This window comes from Misgurnus anguillicaudatus, chromosome 13, assembly GCF_027580225.2.
Source record: "Misgurnus anguillicaudatus chromosome 13, ASM2758022v2, whole genome shotgun sequence".
In the NCBI taxonomy this organism is placed as follows: domain Eukaryota; kingdom Metazoa; phylum Chordata; class Actinopteri; order Cypriniformes; family Cobitidae; genus Misgurnus; species Misgurnus anguillicaudatus.
Genome location: NC_073349.2, coordinates 29,248,359 through 29,266,670, shown reverse-complemented (window position 1 = coordinate 29,266,670; position 18,312 = coordinate 29,248,359). Strand labels below are relative to the sequence as shown.

The window sequence follows — 18,312 nt, the reverse complement described above, 5'->3', positions numbered from 1 at the left end:
TAATGTCCATTCATTTATTTATTTGGTAAGAAGCCATATAATAAGAATATTAATGTATAGTCATGAGTCAAACCTGTCATGAACGCCCTTGAATTTACATTTGTTCAGAAAACAGCCTGTCTCCAACACAAGCAGACAGATCCATCACCGGTTCTTGTGCCAATAATTTACAAAGGAAAACTATGTGGTTGAACATCAAATAAATGCGTGTAAAACAGAGAAAGTGACTTATGTAAGTCTGTTTGGTTCCCTAAAACACTGATGTACAGTTTTTGGCAGGTCCATATAAAAACCTCTAGTGTGCTCATCGGGTCCTGTCAGCACTTATTGCTTTTGAATGCCTACGACATTTCTGGTCCTTTACTGTCTTATTCCCATTTCCTTTGTTACATCTGCGCTTTTCTCCTCTGCCTGCTCCTTCTCATTTGATTCGCTGGATTCGTCCTCGTTTCTCCTTTCTGTCTCAGACTCATCTGCCTCCCCTCCGTCTCTTATCTTTTCAATTCCTTCTGCCTCTTTGGATTTTTCTAACTGGCATTCATCTTTTAAGTCCCTGTCCTTTTTTTCAACTTCATCCGCCTCTTTCTCTTTTTCTCGTTCCTTAAAAATATCGAGCAACTTTTTAAACTTGGGTCCCCATTTCTCCAAGCCGTCGTTCTCTCCCTCCGCGTCTTTTTCGCCCTCACTCTCGAGAGAGCTGAGAGACGTCGCCTGCGAGCCGGACCCTTCCAGTCCGTACGTCTGTAGCGAGTCGTACGGCGGCTGCATGGGGTCGAAAGTCACCAGCGCGAGCCGGTGTTGCAGAAAATCGCCCATTCTGTTTGTCAGAGATTCAACCCCTGACTTTTCAGAGTTTGCTTGTCCCAGCTTCCCGTTTCCCAAGCTCCACCCCCTCTCATACAGTCCCGCCCCTCCAGGTAAGGGCATCACCAGGTGTGGCACATAGTTCTGTCTGCCTGCCCCATACATGCCCATTAACCCAGCAGCTTCTGGGTACAGAAAAGTCGTCCCGGACAAAGGTATTCCTCCGCCGTTTCTCAGCAAAGTGCCCTCCATTGTTCTGAACGGGATCTCTGTGCTGGGTCCGGATGCGGTTTGGTTGGTGCTGATGAGAGGATGAGCGTCCACAGCCGAGGCGGCGGTCGAATCGTCTGTGGTGATGGTAGAAATGGAAGCTCGTGTGGTCAAGCAGCGAGGAGACGAGCCGGGTTTATGTCCTACAGAACTGCTGTGAGACGTCTCCGAGCAGGACCCGCTGTGACTCGAGCTCTTCACGAGCAGAACCTGATCAGACTGAGAGGCAAAACATAACAGAAGACTATAAGTCGCGTGAAATGCTTCAACAAGAAGATTTGGTTTTGCAAGTATTTTGCCATTCATTTTTTCTTCAGGAAACATTTTTTAATAAAGCGCTCCAAGTCTTAAAAGAAAGTATATGAACTAAGACAGCGTGTACTTCATTTATGTGGGAATTGATTATGTATTTGAATCTACAAAATCAAACTACAAAACACAAAAACTGACCACGGTTTTAAAAGTAATAAAACCTATAGGTAAAGGATGGATATACCACAAATTAATAAAGGTTTTGCTACAATAACCATAGTTTAACCATGTTTTTTGTAGTAAAACCATGGTTTCACAAAGTAAAGTAAGAAAACTACTGATTCATAGTTTATTATATTAGTTATTAAAAATATTTTGTTTATGCTGAAATATTACAAATAATGTATATATGTACTTTGGGATTGTATGGAGACCAATGGCATTTGCAAGACCACCCCCCAAATTTAACTGTTATTACCTGTGTCATTTCACTTTATTTATTATGACTCAACTTGTATACTTAAATGTTCTGAATTCTTTGTATGAATTCAATATTTGGCTTGATGGCTACATCTTGTGGAAATTTTGTGTCAATAGCCCATATAGAAATCCCCTTACTGATAAAAATGCTGATGTGTCAAATACTTATTTTCCTCGCTGTACATACTGTAAGCATATATACATGTACACATTAAGGCCTGTCTTTATGCTTTATTTGAGCATCATAATAACAAATATAAAAGTTTTACCTGTCACATTAATTTCTTCATGCTTTAAAACAGCTTGAATGTAACTCTACACCCTTGCCTCACTTAGTATATGCAATCTCTGAATATGCAAATCGTTCCTGCCTCTACTCAATAGCACAGTTGGACCATATATATGAATATGCAAATTAGTCCCTGCCTCCACTCTTTCACACCCCCAAATAAATGTAAACAGATGCTACATTTGGCAGTTTCAGACTCATAACTGCTAAGTTCGGTTTCACACAATGAACACATGAACACCGTGTTTCCAGCACTAATCTCTGAAGGGACACTCCACTTTTTTTTTAAATATGCTAATTTTCCAGCTCCCCTAGAGTTAAACAATTGAGTTTTACTGTTTTGGAATACATTCAGGCAATCTCCGGGTCTGGTGGTACCACTTTTAGCATAGCTTAGAATAATTCATTGAATCTGATTAGACCATTAGCATGATGCTAAAAAATAACCAATTTAAAACTTGACTCTTCTGTAGTTACATCGTGTTCTAACACCGAAGGAAAATTAAAAGTTGCGATTTTCTAGGCCAATATGGGTTGGAACTAAACTCTCATTCTGGCGTAATAATCAAGGACTTTGCTGCCGTAACATGACTGACAATGATTTGCTGCCGTAACATGACAATGATATTACGCAGTGCCCGAAAACAGTCCCCTTGGTTACTTTCAATAACTGGGGACTATTTACGGGCACTGCGTAATATCATTGTGAAAAATACTCAGCAATGGTGTTGAATGATAAATGTGCACATTAAAAACACCACATTGACATATAAACACGAATAAAAACAATCCCAACAGTGGGATTTTATCGGATAAACTGAATGGGATTTACACTTCTGTTATTATTAGTTTACCTGATCCTGACTTGTTGTGTGGCTTTCTGAGATGACCTCACTTCCTGTTTCGCTCTCTTTCGGAATACTTTCCATGGATCCATCCGTTCCTTTATGTTCAGATCCTTCACTGTTCTTGCTGATAAATACACAACCGGACTCTAAAGCACCACCGGGCCGGTCCTGGCCGCTGGGCAGAACGTATGCCAGTTTGGCGAGGTCCAGTCTAGAGTTGAACTGACCGAGTCTGTTTCTTGAAGCCGGAAGGGTCTGAATGCTGTAGCAGTAGCGTCCATATAAAGGAGCAGAGACAGGGCGGCGTGGATCCAAACTTAAGTTCTGACCCCAGCTGAAAGTTCTCAAGCTATCGAGGTTTTCCTGAGAATGACTATTATAGGAAAAAATACAGAACATTAGGAGGAAATGCATTAAATAATCTTAAGTGTTTATACAGATTTGCAATTTTTGTTATAATTTTTTTATATAATTTCCAGAAAATACAAATACTGATAACATGCATATTTTGAACGCACTGTAAGTTGCTTTGGTGGGTCTGCCTAATGCATGTTTTTATTTTGAATGTCAGCTAATATTTCAGCTGAGTAATTCCTAATTTGGCATTTTCTATATAAAATGCTGAAGATGTCAGCAATCAGACAGTAATGGCGCTTTTCCATTGCATAGTACCCCACGGTTTGGTTTGGGTCAGGGCAGATCAGCTCACTTGACTTTGGCTTGGTTAGCTTTTCCACTGAGTTTAGTAACACTTCATAGTGGGAGGGATTATAGGCGTGTCGTTATATTTGCGCTGCCTACTGCTGTGACATCATACATGTGAGAGCGTCGTTGTACATTCCCATGATCAACAGTGATCTACATTCCCATGATCTACAGTGTTTTCGCATCACGTTTTGGTTTTAGCTCGGGGCACTTGGAACCCCATGACGAGGTGGTACTAAAAGAGTATCGGGTACTATGTACTGCACCCAATGGAAAAGCTCACAAAAGTAAACTGACCCAAACCATGGGGTACTATGCAATGGAAAAGCCCATAAACGACTCCAGGACGGATCTGCCCGAAGTCAGCAGCTCCGGTACAGATCCGGCCCGGAGCCGTCTGCTGTCTAGGCAATTGATGGCAATAAATCAGGGTATAAGGCATCAATGTACGTATTAAAGTCATCATAAAACACACAAACACATGCATACGAGTCTACTAACATATTCTTGCTGTCTCGGAGGTGCTGTGCTCGTCTCATGCTTTGGGGGGCGCTCTTCAAGGCCGCAATGTCAAAAGCGGCCGTGTCCGCTTCCCCGCCGCCCTCGTCGTCATACGTGATGATGTTTTCTCGGATCTCATCATCTTCTACCGGAGACTGAGTATCTCGCTTCGGCCTGCGCAGAGATAGAGAGAGCGCCACCACCACTGTAGGGTGAGAGAGACGATGGGAAGAAAAGTTCTTTTAACACTCATCCATAAGAAACAACTTAAGCCAATACTAACATGAATGAGCACACTAACTTTTTCTTTCACTGCACCATTAAACTTTATACATTTAATTATATTTTATAGAATGACATAAAATGTTATAGATATATAATTAACTTAAAATTTACTTTAAATAACTATTTTACAGCACTCTCCAATTAACTGGCAAAGAGATTGATGCAAAAAGTTCAAAATTAAATCACTGTCAATATAATTCATGAAGCTGTTGCCATGTTATTCAGTGTTCACAGTGACTCCAGACACTAATTTTCTCATCCATTTAACTCTTTCCCCGCCAGCATTTTTAAAAAAAAAGTTGCCAGCGCCGGCATTTTTAATCAAGTTTAATGCCTTCCAGAAAATGTTCTTCTTAAAATATATAAACATACAATATATCAAATGAAAGAACAGACCCTCTGCTTTCAAACAAACAAAAATTTAAAATTTAAATCTACCTTCATTTTATCACCTCTTAAATATGGGTAGGTTTCTTCAAAAAACAAAATAAAAATTTTAGCAAAAAGCTAAGATTCCATTTTTCTGAAGGAGATCAGATTCAGAGCGATCCTCAAAACATACACGGACATACAGCTGTTTGCCCTAGGGCGATACTTCCGGTTTTTATAAGTTCCACCTGGTGGATAATAGCGGTAAGCCAGAAATACTCGTCATTGGCAGGGAAAGATTTAAAATAAAATTATTTTTAAAAGTTCCAATGTGTGAATTGATTCCTGTGATGGCATATATAAACTTAATGTGGCCCGTGCTGGCAAAATGAGTTGAAATGCACACCGTCTAATTTTATGCAACAAGCGAGAGTATAAATATCGATTTTGTGTGAAATTGAGGTTTTTATAAATATAAATATATTAAGCCCTCGTCTAGAAACTACGTTATTTTGTGTATTTGGTATAATACAATGTGTTTGCGTGATTTATGGTTCAAAAAACACATTATTTGCCACATACCGTACATTTTTGTAGCTCCAGATTTCACTCTCTTCATGAAACGCATGGATTTTGTACAAACTCCTCAATTTGTAAAGTGCTATGTCCCTGATTGGCCAGCTAATCTGTACGTTGTGATTCGCCTGAATACCTCGGGGTCAGCCGGAAAAGTGAAGCTCCTTACCATGTTTCAAAAAGATTCGGTCACAATGCAATGCTAACAGGAGTTAACCCTCTGGGGTCCGACCATTTTGGGACACCAGCAGAGGTTGTGACATGCTCTTACATTTGGTCTTTTCTCAGTTGCTTTAAAACATATTAAATGGCAAGTGTCTCATAACACTGCATTAAGCAGAAACTGGGCTACAATATTATATGAGCTACATGTATGTACATGTTTGTATTTTTGAGAGAACAATATTTATGCATTTAAGTCCACAAAACCCATACTAAACATGTTTTAACAAGACTTTTCTAAGCAGAATCTAGTAGTCTAGAGTTTTTCTTTAAAATAATGTGAAAATCATTCTGCCTACTCATTCACATAAAACAATATATTGATTTAGAAATTGTAAGACACTTTTTGTTTAGAGGGGCAGTATGCGAGAAGGATTGATTGACAGCTGAGGAAACAAAAGGCTGCATAATGAGCCTTTAGGCAGGAATCTGAGAGGGAACTACAGTAAAGAATATGAGGACAAAATAAATGTATACATGTTTGTTTGTGGTTTACTAAGAAGTTAACAATATAACCAAAATAGAAATGTGAGTCCAAGCGGGATGAATTATGATAATGTCGGTCTTTACTACGTCAACAATCCCAGGAAATAAACTGTTGCCTACAATCCACGTGTTTGTTGTAGTCCAAGAAAAGAGATTTATGTTGAAGATGATAACTCGCGTCATCGTCTGGGGTTTGTACCTTTTGCATATCGTTAACATGTACTAATACACACTTACACAACAAAGGAAATGTAAAAGCGCATATTGGACCATTGGTGCTCTTTAACTCGATTTTTCTCAAAATCAACTTCAATCAGGTGTAGCTTTTTTGTCAGATTCCCAAAAAATTACACATCGTTTTGACGTTTTTTAATAGAGAATGTCAAAATATAATTAACTTTTTTTTTGAAAAATTTCTCATTCCAAAACTTGCCAGCACAGGTCACAAATTAAATTACTCTGGATGTCAGAAAATTAGGATGAAGTGATATAAAGCTCCACAACGAAATGATAAAAGCATTAAAATTCAGGTCGTCTTTTATAGCCGAGAGATACAGCATATTTTTTTGAAGTGGTTGGTGATTAAAACCAATCAAAGATGTCTGTTAACTTGGGATAACTTGGAGGTGGTGTCGGTCCATAATCTAAAAATGTCATATGATGCCATCAGCGCTTATTATTATAAGTGGCTTATTTCACAAATGAATCCCAAACATGTTCATTACTAAACCTAAATGACAAACAGAGCGGAAACCACAAGACGGGTTTGCTCATCGACGCACACACATACAGTCCAAATAAAAAAGCAGCAGTTTCAAGACAAGCCAGCAGGCGATGGCAGAAAAAGAGAGGAGGTGATAGACAGATGTAGCTATAACAGATCATTAAATCAGTCCGGTGTAGAGACGATGAGGACAAAACCAAGACTGAATGGCAATCAAAACACTGACGAAATGCTCGGGAAATCTAGACTCACCCAGAAGAGTCGAAGCGCAGGCCAGAATCGCCAACATGGCAGCCGAGCTAAATCCCAACAGGGAAGAGTTTGACGGTGAGGGCAAACACACCGCCTGCCTCTCCCAGTCTGGCAGAGATGCTTTATCTTTCTCGCCCGTTTGTCGTTTTTGCTCTTCTGCCCACATTCCTCCGTTCTGGCAGGGACACACCGTAACAGTAATCGTTCCCGTGCTCCTGAGGTCTGATGCACCGTCATGAAGCATTATGGGTATTTTTAGTGTAAGTAAAGAGGAAGAGCGAGGAAGAGGCTTCAGGGACGATACGAGAACCAGACTCGCTGTGTAGTCTAAAATATAAACATTCATTAGACAGGTGAAACATTTCAAGGGTACAGTGTAGATTTAAAAAATGCATTTGTTAATATTAACGAACCTACTTAAAAATGCTTAAATACAAATAATAACAAATTAAACTCACAATCTCGGTCTGTATTTAATATATAGCATACACAGGTTTGAAATGGCATGAGGGTGAGGTAACTACATCAGAGTTCTCATTCGTGGGTGAAGCGCTCCTGTAAGTAAATTTGAGTGCAGTAGATTGGATTGAGGATACAGATGAATGAGGGAAATAAAGCGAGGACTGCCGGAGCATACTGAGGGGAGTTTACCGCGTTCAGCCGAGCAGATTGTGACATAAAGATGAATGGATGAGTGTGATGAAGGTGGATATATGTCTGAATATAGAGCAGGAGGATGAAGCGCACCTCCTCGCTCTCGGAGGGAGAGATTAAGGGCACTGCTGAAGTCTGGAGGAATGCTGAAGTGAATGGGAGAGTTGTAGCTGCTTTGGTCTTTGTCTATTGCCCGGATCACCTGAACCACCTGTAAGATAATGAGAAAGATCATTGGTGATTCATCTTGATTTGTCAACTCTTGATCATGAAGATTGTACAGAGGATAATATATGCACTGCTTTAAATACAGCCTGATCTCGTATGTATTTTATGAGTAGGCTAATTCATACTGAATCGTACGGAATAATCATAAAAACAATAATGAATCCCCACCCCTAATCCCAATATCAGGGGGCGAAGACAACTCGTACAAAAATGTACAAGTGTGGTCATGTACGAGTTAACCACCTTATAAAAAATACATACAAATTGCCATGATATTGCGTTGGTAAATAATAATAGCAAGAAAACAAGATTGCAAAAATCTCCATAAATTCAGAAATGGCTTCACTGCAAAAAAAATGTTCAAGAAAAAAATATCTTAGTATTTTTGTCTTGTTTTCAGTAAAAATATCTAAAAATTCTTAAATTAAGATGCTTTTTCTTGATGAACAAAATGACCCATGAAAATATGTCTAGTTTTAAGACCAAAAATATCAAATTTAAGTGATTTTGTGCATAAAACAAGCAAAAAATCTGCCAATGGGGTAAGCAAAAAATCTTGAATATTTTTCTTAAACACTAAATTCAAGAAAAATGTAAGAAATATATGCTTACCCCATTGGCAGATTTTTTTTTTTTGCTTGTTTATGCACAATTAGAATTTTTTTCTTGAAAATTATTTTTTGCAGTGTTTGCACTGCAAAAAATGACTTTCTTACTAAGTATTTTTTGTCTTGTTTTTAGTAGAAATATCAAAAAATTCTTAAACAAGATGAATTTTCTTTATGAGCAAAATGACCTAATAAAATAAGTCTAGTTTTTAGACAAAAAATATACAATTTAAGTGAATTTGTGCTTAAAACAACCAAAAATATCTGCCAAAGGGATGAGAAAAAAATCTTAAAATAAGATTTATTTTTTCTTAAACACTTAATTCCAGCAAAATGTTATCACCCTATTGGCAGATATTTTTGCTTGTTTCAAGCACAAATTCACTTAAATTGTATATTTTTGTCTAAAACTAACTTATTTTCTTAGGTCAGTTTGCTTATGAAGAAAATACATTTTTTTGCAGTGTGTCTTAATGCACCAGTGCTTTCTTTACAACAGTTTTCATTTTTTTTTGTTTAACTTTAATTTTTATTAATATTTTGAATTTGCTTTCATCATGACATTTTTAGTTTTCATGTTTATTTTAGTTTAATTTTTAGCCATTTTGCTATTACACTGTAAAAATACTTTTTTGTTGAATCAACTCGGATTTACAAGTCATTTCAACTTACTATTAATTATCTTGACTAGAGATGAGTTGTTTTAACTACAGGTGAGTTGTTATAACTTATAAAATTTAGTTGACTTTTCTCAACTATATTTTATAAGTTGTGACAACTCATCTCTGTTGACATGACTTGTAAATATGAGTTGATTTAACAAAAAATTTTAAGGCAGCAAAGTATTTTTTACAGTGTAGCATTCGTCATTTTATTAGCTTTTTCGTGGTTGTATTTCTACAGTAACCGATATTGCTATTTAAGTTTATTATATTTTTGTGCCTCAACTTGTTCTTATCTCATTTTATTGCTAAGGCAACATTTCTAACTAAGTTTTTCAACTTTTTATTTTATTGAACTATATACAACATATATTACCACAATAACAATGCAAAAGTCTCCATCATGATGTTCGGATGTTTAACCTCCTAAGACCCAAGCTCTTTTTTCAGATTTCTTCCAGATATTTGGGGTTCCCTTTCAGTCGGTCACTACGACGTCACGTCGTGACCGACGAATTGGGAAACTGCTTCGCGGGTGACCTATCTACTTCGAGAACTATCAAAAACGCCAATGAACTTGGCATGCAGGTATTTGCATAATGCCGGCGCCGCCCCGCCAGGTGCGTATATAAGGCGCAGGTGCATAATACCAAATCAGCTTTTATTGCTTCGAAGCCGGCAGACATCTGCTCTCGAGAAGCTGTTAACTGATCTTCGTAGATCCTGTTCTGTGTGGGAAGAAAATATCTCAGCTTGCTGAAGTTGGTTGGGCAAAGACACCTCAGTGGAGGCTCGCAGTGTTTTTTCCACCCTTTCTCTCTCTCTCTGTCTCTTTAATTTAGGACTTGAGTTCGAGTGAGTGCGTTTGCCTCTCCCTGTGTGTTTCACCAGCTCGCACAAAAGAGTGATTTCCCTAAAAGAGCAGCACGTTTGAGCTTTGTGTCTTTTTAAAGACAGCCACTCATTCGTGTCACGGTCGGGGTCGTCTTTTTAAAGATGGATTTCCGTCCGTGCTCCGTTTCTGGATGTGGTGTGTTCATCGCCCCCCAGGATGGCCACAAGCGTTGTCTCTCGTGTCTGGGGCTCCAGCACGCAGAGGCAGCGTTGCGTGATAGTTCATGCCCCGTCTGCGAGGGCATGACTATAGCGGATTTGCGGAGACGGGTGTCGTTCCTCCGGCAACGGCCCCCGCCTTCCCAGTCTGGTGCTGCTAAGGGCGCAGCTACCAGATTGGCGAAGGATGACCTCCGTATAACGGTGCTGGGTCGGTCTGCTGGTTCGTCCAGTAGCTCCCAGCGCCCTGATCCGTTGCCAGCGGAGGTCCCGATGGAGACGAGCGGCCCGTGTTCTACGGTGTCCTCGCGCTCTGTCGAGCCTCCACCTGACGCGATGTCCACCGTAACGTCGGAGGGGGGGTTGTCAGCCTCGGACGTCGATCCGGATCCGCTCCCGCCTTCGGGCCAGGTTGCGGCTTCTGCGTTCGACCCTGAGATGGCAGCCATGCTCGCTCGGGCGGCGGAGGCGGTCGGCTTGGAGTGGACTAAACCTCCCCCACCTGAACCGTCCCGCCTCGATGATTGGTTCTTCGGGGGTGCCAGGGCTTCTCAGTCCTCGCCCCCGGTGCCTTTCTTCCCCGAGGTGCAGGAAGAGCTGACGCGGTCGTGGAAAACCCCGTTTTCCGCCCGGAACCGGCCGTATCAGCCTTCACCTCTCACCTCTCTCGAGGGTGGAGATGCCAAGGGGTACACTGGTATCCCGTCAGTGGAGCGCCCGGTCGCGATGCAGTTGTGTCCGGCCGGTGTCGCTTCCTCCTGGCGGGACCAGCCTACTCTCCCCTCACGGGCCTGTAAGCAGTCTTCGGCGCTGTCCGGTGCTGCTTACAAGGCTTGTGGGGAGGCAGCCTCTGCCCTGCATGCCATGGCATTGCTGCAGGTTCATCAGGCTAAGGCTCTGAGGGATCTGCACGCGGGAGGTCACGACTCGGCGGAGTTCTCTGAACTACGTGCGGCTACAGATCTGGCGCTTCGTGCGACCAAGGTCACCGCACGCGCCGTCGGGCGTGCGATGTCTACCCTGGTAGTCCAGGAACGCCATCTCTGGCTGTGTCTGGCGGACATGAAGGACGCTGATAAAACCCGGCTCCTGAATGCTCCGGTTTCCCAGACCGGCCTGTTCGGCGAGACGGTCGAGGAGTTTGCCCAGCAATTCTCCGCGGCCAAGAAGCAGACTGAGGCCATCGCTCAGATCATGCCACGTCGGAAGCGTCCTGCGCCTGCCCCATCCACGTCGGCGCCTCAGCCTGCTCCTCGCCGAGGGTGTCCTGCGGCGGCCGCCTCCGTTCCTCCCCGGGGCTCTTCTAAGAAGCGAGGAACCGGTCGTCAGCAGCCCGCCCCGCCCGCTCAGCCCGCTGCAAAGGGTGGTAAAAGAAGATCAAAGCGGCCCTGAGACGGGCGACCTAGAGATGGAGGGGATCGCTCTTCGGGAGATGGTGAAGGCACCACTCCCCCCACCGGAGGAGGGCCGGTTGGGGAATCTTTTGTTTCATTTTTCTGTTCCGCCGACTTTTCAGTCGGCACCCACAAATCCACAAAAAGAGCGAATTCCACTTCCATCTCTAGGTCTTCAGATGAGCTCCGGAGATACGAGAGGGCTCATAACCCCCCCTCGTTCTCCGACTCATCAGAGGAGAACGAGAGCGACGCACGGGCACATAACCCCACCGCGCTCTCAGTCTGTAGGAGACAGCTACGGGCTCATAACCCATCGTCTCCCTCCTCCATCGCCAGAGTGTGCATCGAGTGGTGTGAGGTGTCTTCAGCAGAGCCACCCTTACTCAACCACCCAGCAACGGACTCAGGTGAGTGTTATCACACACAACACTACTGTCGGTGCGGCCGCTACGCACACACCGGCGATCACCTCCGTTGCGCCCGCCGCGGGTACACCGATCGTGCCTTTAGTCCCTCTCGCACGGTATCTGGGGGCGTGGGAACAGCTTCCCAGCCCGTCGCGTTGGCTTTTACGCACGATTCGTCTCGGCTATGCGATCCAATTTGCCCGGCGTCCCCCCAAATTCTCCGGCGTTCGTTTCACTACGGTGAGAGCTGCCGATGCGCACGTCCTCCGTGCGGAGATCGCTGTCTTATTGGCGAAAGACGCGATCCAGCCGGTCCCTCCAGCCGAGATGAGGTCGGGGTTTTACAGCCCTTACTTTATTGTACCCAAGAAAAGCGGCGGCATGCGACCGATCTTGGACCTGCGTTCGCTGAACCGTGCACTTCACAGAATGCCGTTCAAAATGCTGACGCCCAAACGCATATTTCCATGCATTCGTCCAAACGATTGGTTCGCATCTATCGACCTGAAGGACGCGTACTTTCACGTATCGATTCTCCCCCGACACAGGCCGTTTCTCCGCTTTGCGTTCGAGGGGCGAGCATACCAGTACAAAGTCCTCCCATTCGGGCTCTCTCTGTCGCCCCGTGTATTCACCAAAGTAGTGGAGGGGGCTTTAAAACCCCTGAGAGAGAGAGGTGTGCGCATTCTCGCGTATCTGGACGATTGGCTAATAATAGCTCAAACACGTCAGACGCTGTGCGATCACAGAGATTTAACTTTAAAACACCTCGCTCGTTTGGGTCTACGGGTCAACTGGGAAAAGAGCAAGCTTTGCCCCGTGCAGAGAATCTCTTTTCTCGGTATGGAACTGGACTCGATCGATTTGACAGCTCGTCTAACAGAAGCGCGTGTACAGTCGATTCTGACTTGCCTGAATACATTCAAGAGCAAGAGCGCGGTCCCGCTGAAACAATTTCAGAAGCTTTTGGGGCATATGGCAGCAGCCGCAGCTGTAACTCCGCTCGGACTGCTTCATATGCGACCGCTTCAGCATTGGCTTCACGATCGAGTCCCGAGGAGAGCGTGGCTGCGCGGCATTCACCGTGTTATCATTACACCTGCGTGTCGTCGTACTTTCACTCCGTGGTCAGACCGTGCGTTTCTCCGAGCCGGTGTGCCTCTGAGACAGGTCTCCAGGCACGCGATAGTATGCACAGATGCGTCAGACACGGGGTGGGGGGCCACGTACGATGGGCTTGCGGCTTCGGGGGTCTGGACGACACCCCAGCTGCATTGGCACATAAACTGCGGGGAAATGTGGGCTGTATATCTTGCGCTCGTCCGTTTCAGCAACGAGTTACGGGGCAAAGATGTATTAGTTCGAACAGACAACACTGCGACCGTGGCGTACATCAATCGTCAAGGCGGTTTACGCTCGCGTCACCTGTCGCATCTCGCCCGTCACCTCCTCACATGGAGTCAGAAGAATTTGAGGTCTCTTCGTGCCATTTACATCCCGGGCACGCTCAATGTAGAGGCGGATGCGCTCTCTCGGGCTGCGCGTCCCGGCGAATGGCGACTCCACCCCATTGCGGTTCAGCAAATTTGGAGACGTTTCGGCAAAGCGCAGATAGATCTGTTTGCTTCCCCAGAGACGACCCATTGTCGCCTGTTCTATTCACTAGCCGACGACTCGCTCGGCGTGGATGCATTGGCACACAGCTGGCCGCGAAACATGCGCAAATACGCGTTCCCTCCGGTGAGCCTCATTGCGCAAACCTTATGCAAAATCCGGGAGGACGAGGAGAGCGTGCTGTTGGTGGCACCGTATTGGACAACCAGGAGTTGGTTTCCAGAACTCTCTCTCCTCGCGACAGCCCCTCCGTGGAAGATTCCCCTGAGGAAGGACCTTCTTTCTCAACAAGAGGGCACATTATGGCACCCGCGCCCCGACCTGTGGAACCTCCATGTGTGGTCTCTGGACGGGGCACGGAGGATATGAGTGATTTACCGCAAGAGGTATCTAACACTATTGCTGCTGCGCGAGCGCCGTCTACGAGACAGGCTTACGCGCTTAAATGGAACCTGTTTGTCGACTGGTGTTCTTCCCGAAGTGAAAACCCCCGAGAATGCCCGATTAGTGTTGTGCTTTTATATCTCCAGCGTCGTTTGGAGAATAGGCTGTCACCATCCACTATTAAAGTCGATATCGCTGCGATATCAGCTCACCATTCACCCGTAAACGGTAGAACAGTGGGTCAGCACGACCTGGTCATTAGATTTCTCAGAGGCGCTCGAAGACTGAATCCTTCGCGTCCCCCCTCTATTCCTCCTTGGGACCTGTCCTTGGTGCTGAAATCACTCCAGGAAGCCCCGTTCGAGCCTCTGCATAGTGTGAGTGTTAAGTTTCTTACAATGAAAACTTTAACTCTCCTTGCTTTGGCTTCTGTTAAGAGGATAGGGGATATTCATGCATTTTCGGTCGATGAATCGTGCCTTCAGTTCGGGCCGGCTGCATCCAGCGTAACACTGAGACCCCGGCCCGGCTTTGTGCCCAAAGTTCCCACCACTCCTTTTAGAGATCAAGTGGTGAATCTCCAAGCACTGCCTTTGGAGGAGGCAGAACCAGCCATGGCTTTGTTATGTCCTGTTCGTGCACTACGTGTGTATATAGACAGGACGCAAAGTTTTAGGACCTCAGATCAGCTCTTTGTTTGTTACGGTGGTCAGCAGAAAGGAAAAGCTGTCACCAAGCAGAGGATGTCCCATTGGATTGTGGATACTATAGCCCTCGCATATCAAAAGCAGAATGTGCCTTGTCCATTTAATTTACGTGCCCACTCTACACGCAGTGTGGCATCATCTTGGGCACTGGCTCGCGGTTCCTCGCTAACAGATATTTGTAGAGCTGCAGGCTGGGCGACACCTAATACGTTCACAAGATTCTATAGTGTTCGTGTCGAACCGGTTTCCACTCGGGTTCTTTCTACTAACTAGTTAAGAATGCCGAGGGTCGGCTCGTGTGTCGGCTTGGAGCCTCTATTTTGGTGCTGCACATTTGCACCATTATGGAAGGCCATCGGGGCAAAAACGTCTAAAAAACTGTTTTTGCCACTCCTCCACTGCCCTGATAGCTGGTGTTGCGGAGCATCCGCTGTCAACCTATCACTGATGTATTCTCTGTAAACCTGTGTAGGCTAGGCGTCCACATTTGTCCCCTACGTGGGGTTCATTTGTGTGTATAGTCCGTGGGGTTCTAATCCTCCACGTTTTTCCTTAGCAGAGCCTGCTCTGCATCTCTCAACATACCATGTATTGTTCAGAGACTTTATTTGAGCAACCTGTCGGTTGTTTCATATATTTTTATGTCATCCATTAACCTTCTTAGGGGATGGCTTCCGCAGTGTTCTAGCTCCGCTCAGTTTAGACGCTTCTCCCAGTTCGCTGCTTCACTATCGTGGGTTAAGGAACAGGTAGTGACCGGCCTTCTGCATTTCGCCTTAGATTCCGCCCCTTATGTGGAGGGCGGAGGGCTTTTGCAGGCACTGGAAGGGTTCAGCTGCAGTGGCGTTTTGGTAGGGATTCCCAATTCGTCGGTCACGTCGTGACGTCGTAGTGACCGACTGAAAGGGAACGTCTCGGTTACGTATGTAACCCTCGTTCCCTGAAGGAAGGGAACGGAGACGTCACGTCCCGTCGCCACAGTTTGCTGTTCCATTGCTGTTCAGGCCGGGCACTGTTGCTCGGCTTCTCAGCAATAATATAGCTGATTTGGTATTATGCACCTGCGCCTTATATACGCACCTGGCGGGGCGGCGCCGGCATTATGCAAATACCTGCATGCCAAGTTCATTGGCGTTTTTGATAGTTCTCGAAGTAGATAGGTCACCCGCGAAGCGGTTTCCCAATTCGTCGGTCACGACGTGACGTCTCCGTTCCCTTCCTTCAGGGAACGAGGGTTACATACGTAACCGAGACGTTAGGAAGAACCAATAAATATAATCACCAAATATTTTTTATTGAACATGAAGCAGTGTAATTGTCCACGTTTGTGTACAACAGGTTCCAGTTACACAGAATTAAGTATTATAATGCAAAAAAAAAAAAAAAGTGATGTCCACGTATGTGGACACACCAGGCCTTAAGAGGTTAAATTGGTTGGCAGGTTTTTGCTATGCTGTTACTGAGGCTTTTTGTGTCTTTTTCTCATATTGCTATGTGGTTGCTAAGGTATTCGGGTGGTTGCTACCTGTATGTGATTGCTTAGTGGCCCACAAAATTCTCTGGGTGCGTTCCATTCGACCGTATATGGACTGCGAAATAGGCACTACTACTGTTCAGCATCCATAGAAAGTAGTTGTTAACCTGAGTCAGGGACTTAGCAGAAGAATGAAACTCATTGAATTTGCCTAATTAAAAGATATTTAAAAGAATTATGTGGCCCTAATGATTTTTATTGCAGGCATTTCATAAAAGCACTCAAGGCCATAAACAACACACTGCCTAATAACACTTATGACTCGATTTACAATATGATTTCAACTGTAGGTATCCTTTAAACAACTACGTAGGCAAAGGTACGTAGCGAGTGAGCTTAATAAACTTCAAGTAAATGATTATTAGAAATCTTAAAGCAACAAAATTACCACTGAAACAAAATAAAAACTGAAACTAAAAAAAAGTTATTTTAACTCCCCACCAGCCTTTTTAACAAAATGCCTTCCAGGAAAACTTTCTTTTATAAATATATAAACATACAAATATATCAAATAAAAAGAACAGACCCTCTGCTTTCAAACAAACAAACAAAACGGGAATTTTTTTTTAATCTAATCATCATTTGTACTCTTTTTATAACTCTCTTTTATAAATATGTGTAGGTTTCTTCAAATTTTGAGCAAAAAACTTAAATAATTGCATTTTTGTAAAGCAATTTTGTTAGAGATTAGATTCAGAATGTTTATTAAAACATACACGGGGTTAATTACATTAAATTAAATTAGTTTCGTTTTTTTAAATTGGGTAAGAGCGCCACCTAGTGGATAATAGCTGAAATATGAACTACCGTAAAAACTCGTCAGGGAGTGTCATTAGCAGAGAAATGTTTTCTCTTAATTGACGGGGAAAGAGTTAAAGGTGCAGTGTGTAAATTTTAGGACATCTAGTGGTGAGGTTGCGAATTGCAACCAACGGCTCATTCCACTGCTTACCCCTTGCTTTTAAAACGCATAGAGAAGCTACGGTAGCCGCCACCGGAAAAACATATCGTCGGAGACAACTTAGTAAAAAAGTTTGTCCGTTACGGGCTTCTGTAGAAACGTGGCGGCACAAAATGGCGACTTCCACGTAAGGGGACCCTCTGTTTTTGTAGATAAAACGGCTCATTCTAAGGTAATAAAAACATAACGGTTCATTATAAAAAGGTCTTTATACACCCCTGAAACTATAGTTTTGTATATTATTTTGCATTTCTGTCAAGAGATCCTTCTAAAAATTACACACTGCACCTTTAAAGTCCCCGTGAACTGGATGTCACAATCCAATTTACTGCCGTGTTGTGACGGATCTCCAAGTACAACGTAATATATCACACGATGAAACTAGTGGGCATGACGTGTTTTCCACTGTGATTTGGTTGGATATTGAAAAGCAGGCGTAGACGGACAGTTGGAAGGGGCGGAATAACGGGATAACAAATTGACATCATCAGGTAATGATTGCCACAAGATTGCAAAAGTAATTTTTCCGATTTTGATTCAAGCTTATGAGGGCACATGAATTAAAACAAAAGACATGAATTACATTAATTTTATGGGGACTTTAACTTAAATATCAATGTTGTAAAAAATGCATAAAAAATAATAAAATAACAAATAAACTAAAATTAACATGAAAACAAAAATATAAAAAATAGCTCATTCGAAATTGCTAATTGGAAATATTAATTAAACTAAAATTAGCATAGACCAGCAAACAAGGTTAGGCTGGTTTTAGCATTTTTTCAGCAGGATTATGCACTGAAAAAAAAATGATTCATTGAATTTAATCAATTTTTTTAAGGTAAGTGTTAGTGGTTGCAATCAATTTATTTAAGCTACATTTAAACAAAAGTTTTATATTTTATTTTACGTTACTTATATTTTTTGTTTAAATGTAGCTTAAATAAATTGATTGCAACCACTTACCTTAAAAAAATTGATTAAATTCAATGAATAATTTTTTTCAGTGTGGTATAGCGATTACAAAGTAAAAGTCATAC

The 18,312-nt window shown here is 43.3% G+C and overlaps 1 protein-coding gene across 2 annotated transcripts in view; it reads right to left on the bottom strand.

Moving 5' to 3' along the window:
• The window catches only part of cdh24a (cadherin 24, type 2a), an 85,879-nt gene continuing 67,567 nt past the window's right edge, over positions 1-18,312 (bottom strand). For both annotated transcript variants that reach the window (XM_055187428.2, XM_055187429.2), the window contains exons 10-14: positions 7,811-7,928; positions 7,064-7,390; positions 4,150-4,354; positions 2,950-3,316; positions 1-1,293 (exon numbers count right to left, since the gene is read on the bottom strand). In XM_055187428.2, the coding sequence (XP_055043403.2) occupies positions 361-1,293; positions 2,950-3,316; positions 4,150-4,354; positions 7,064-7,390; positions 7,811-7,928 (1,950 nt within the window). In that variant the 3' untranslated portion in view covers positions 1-360. The remainder of the gene's footprint in view (positions 1,294-2,949; positions 3,317-4,149; positions 4,355-7,063; positions 7,391-7,810; positions 7,929-18,312) is intronic.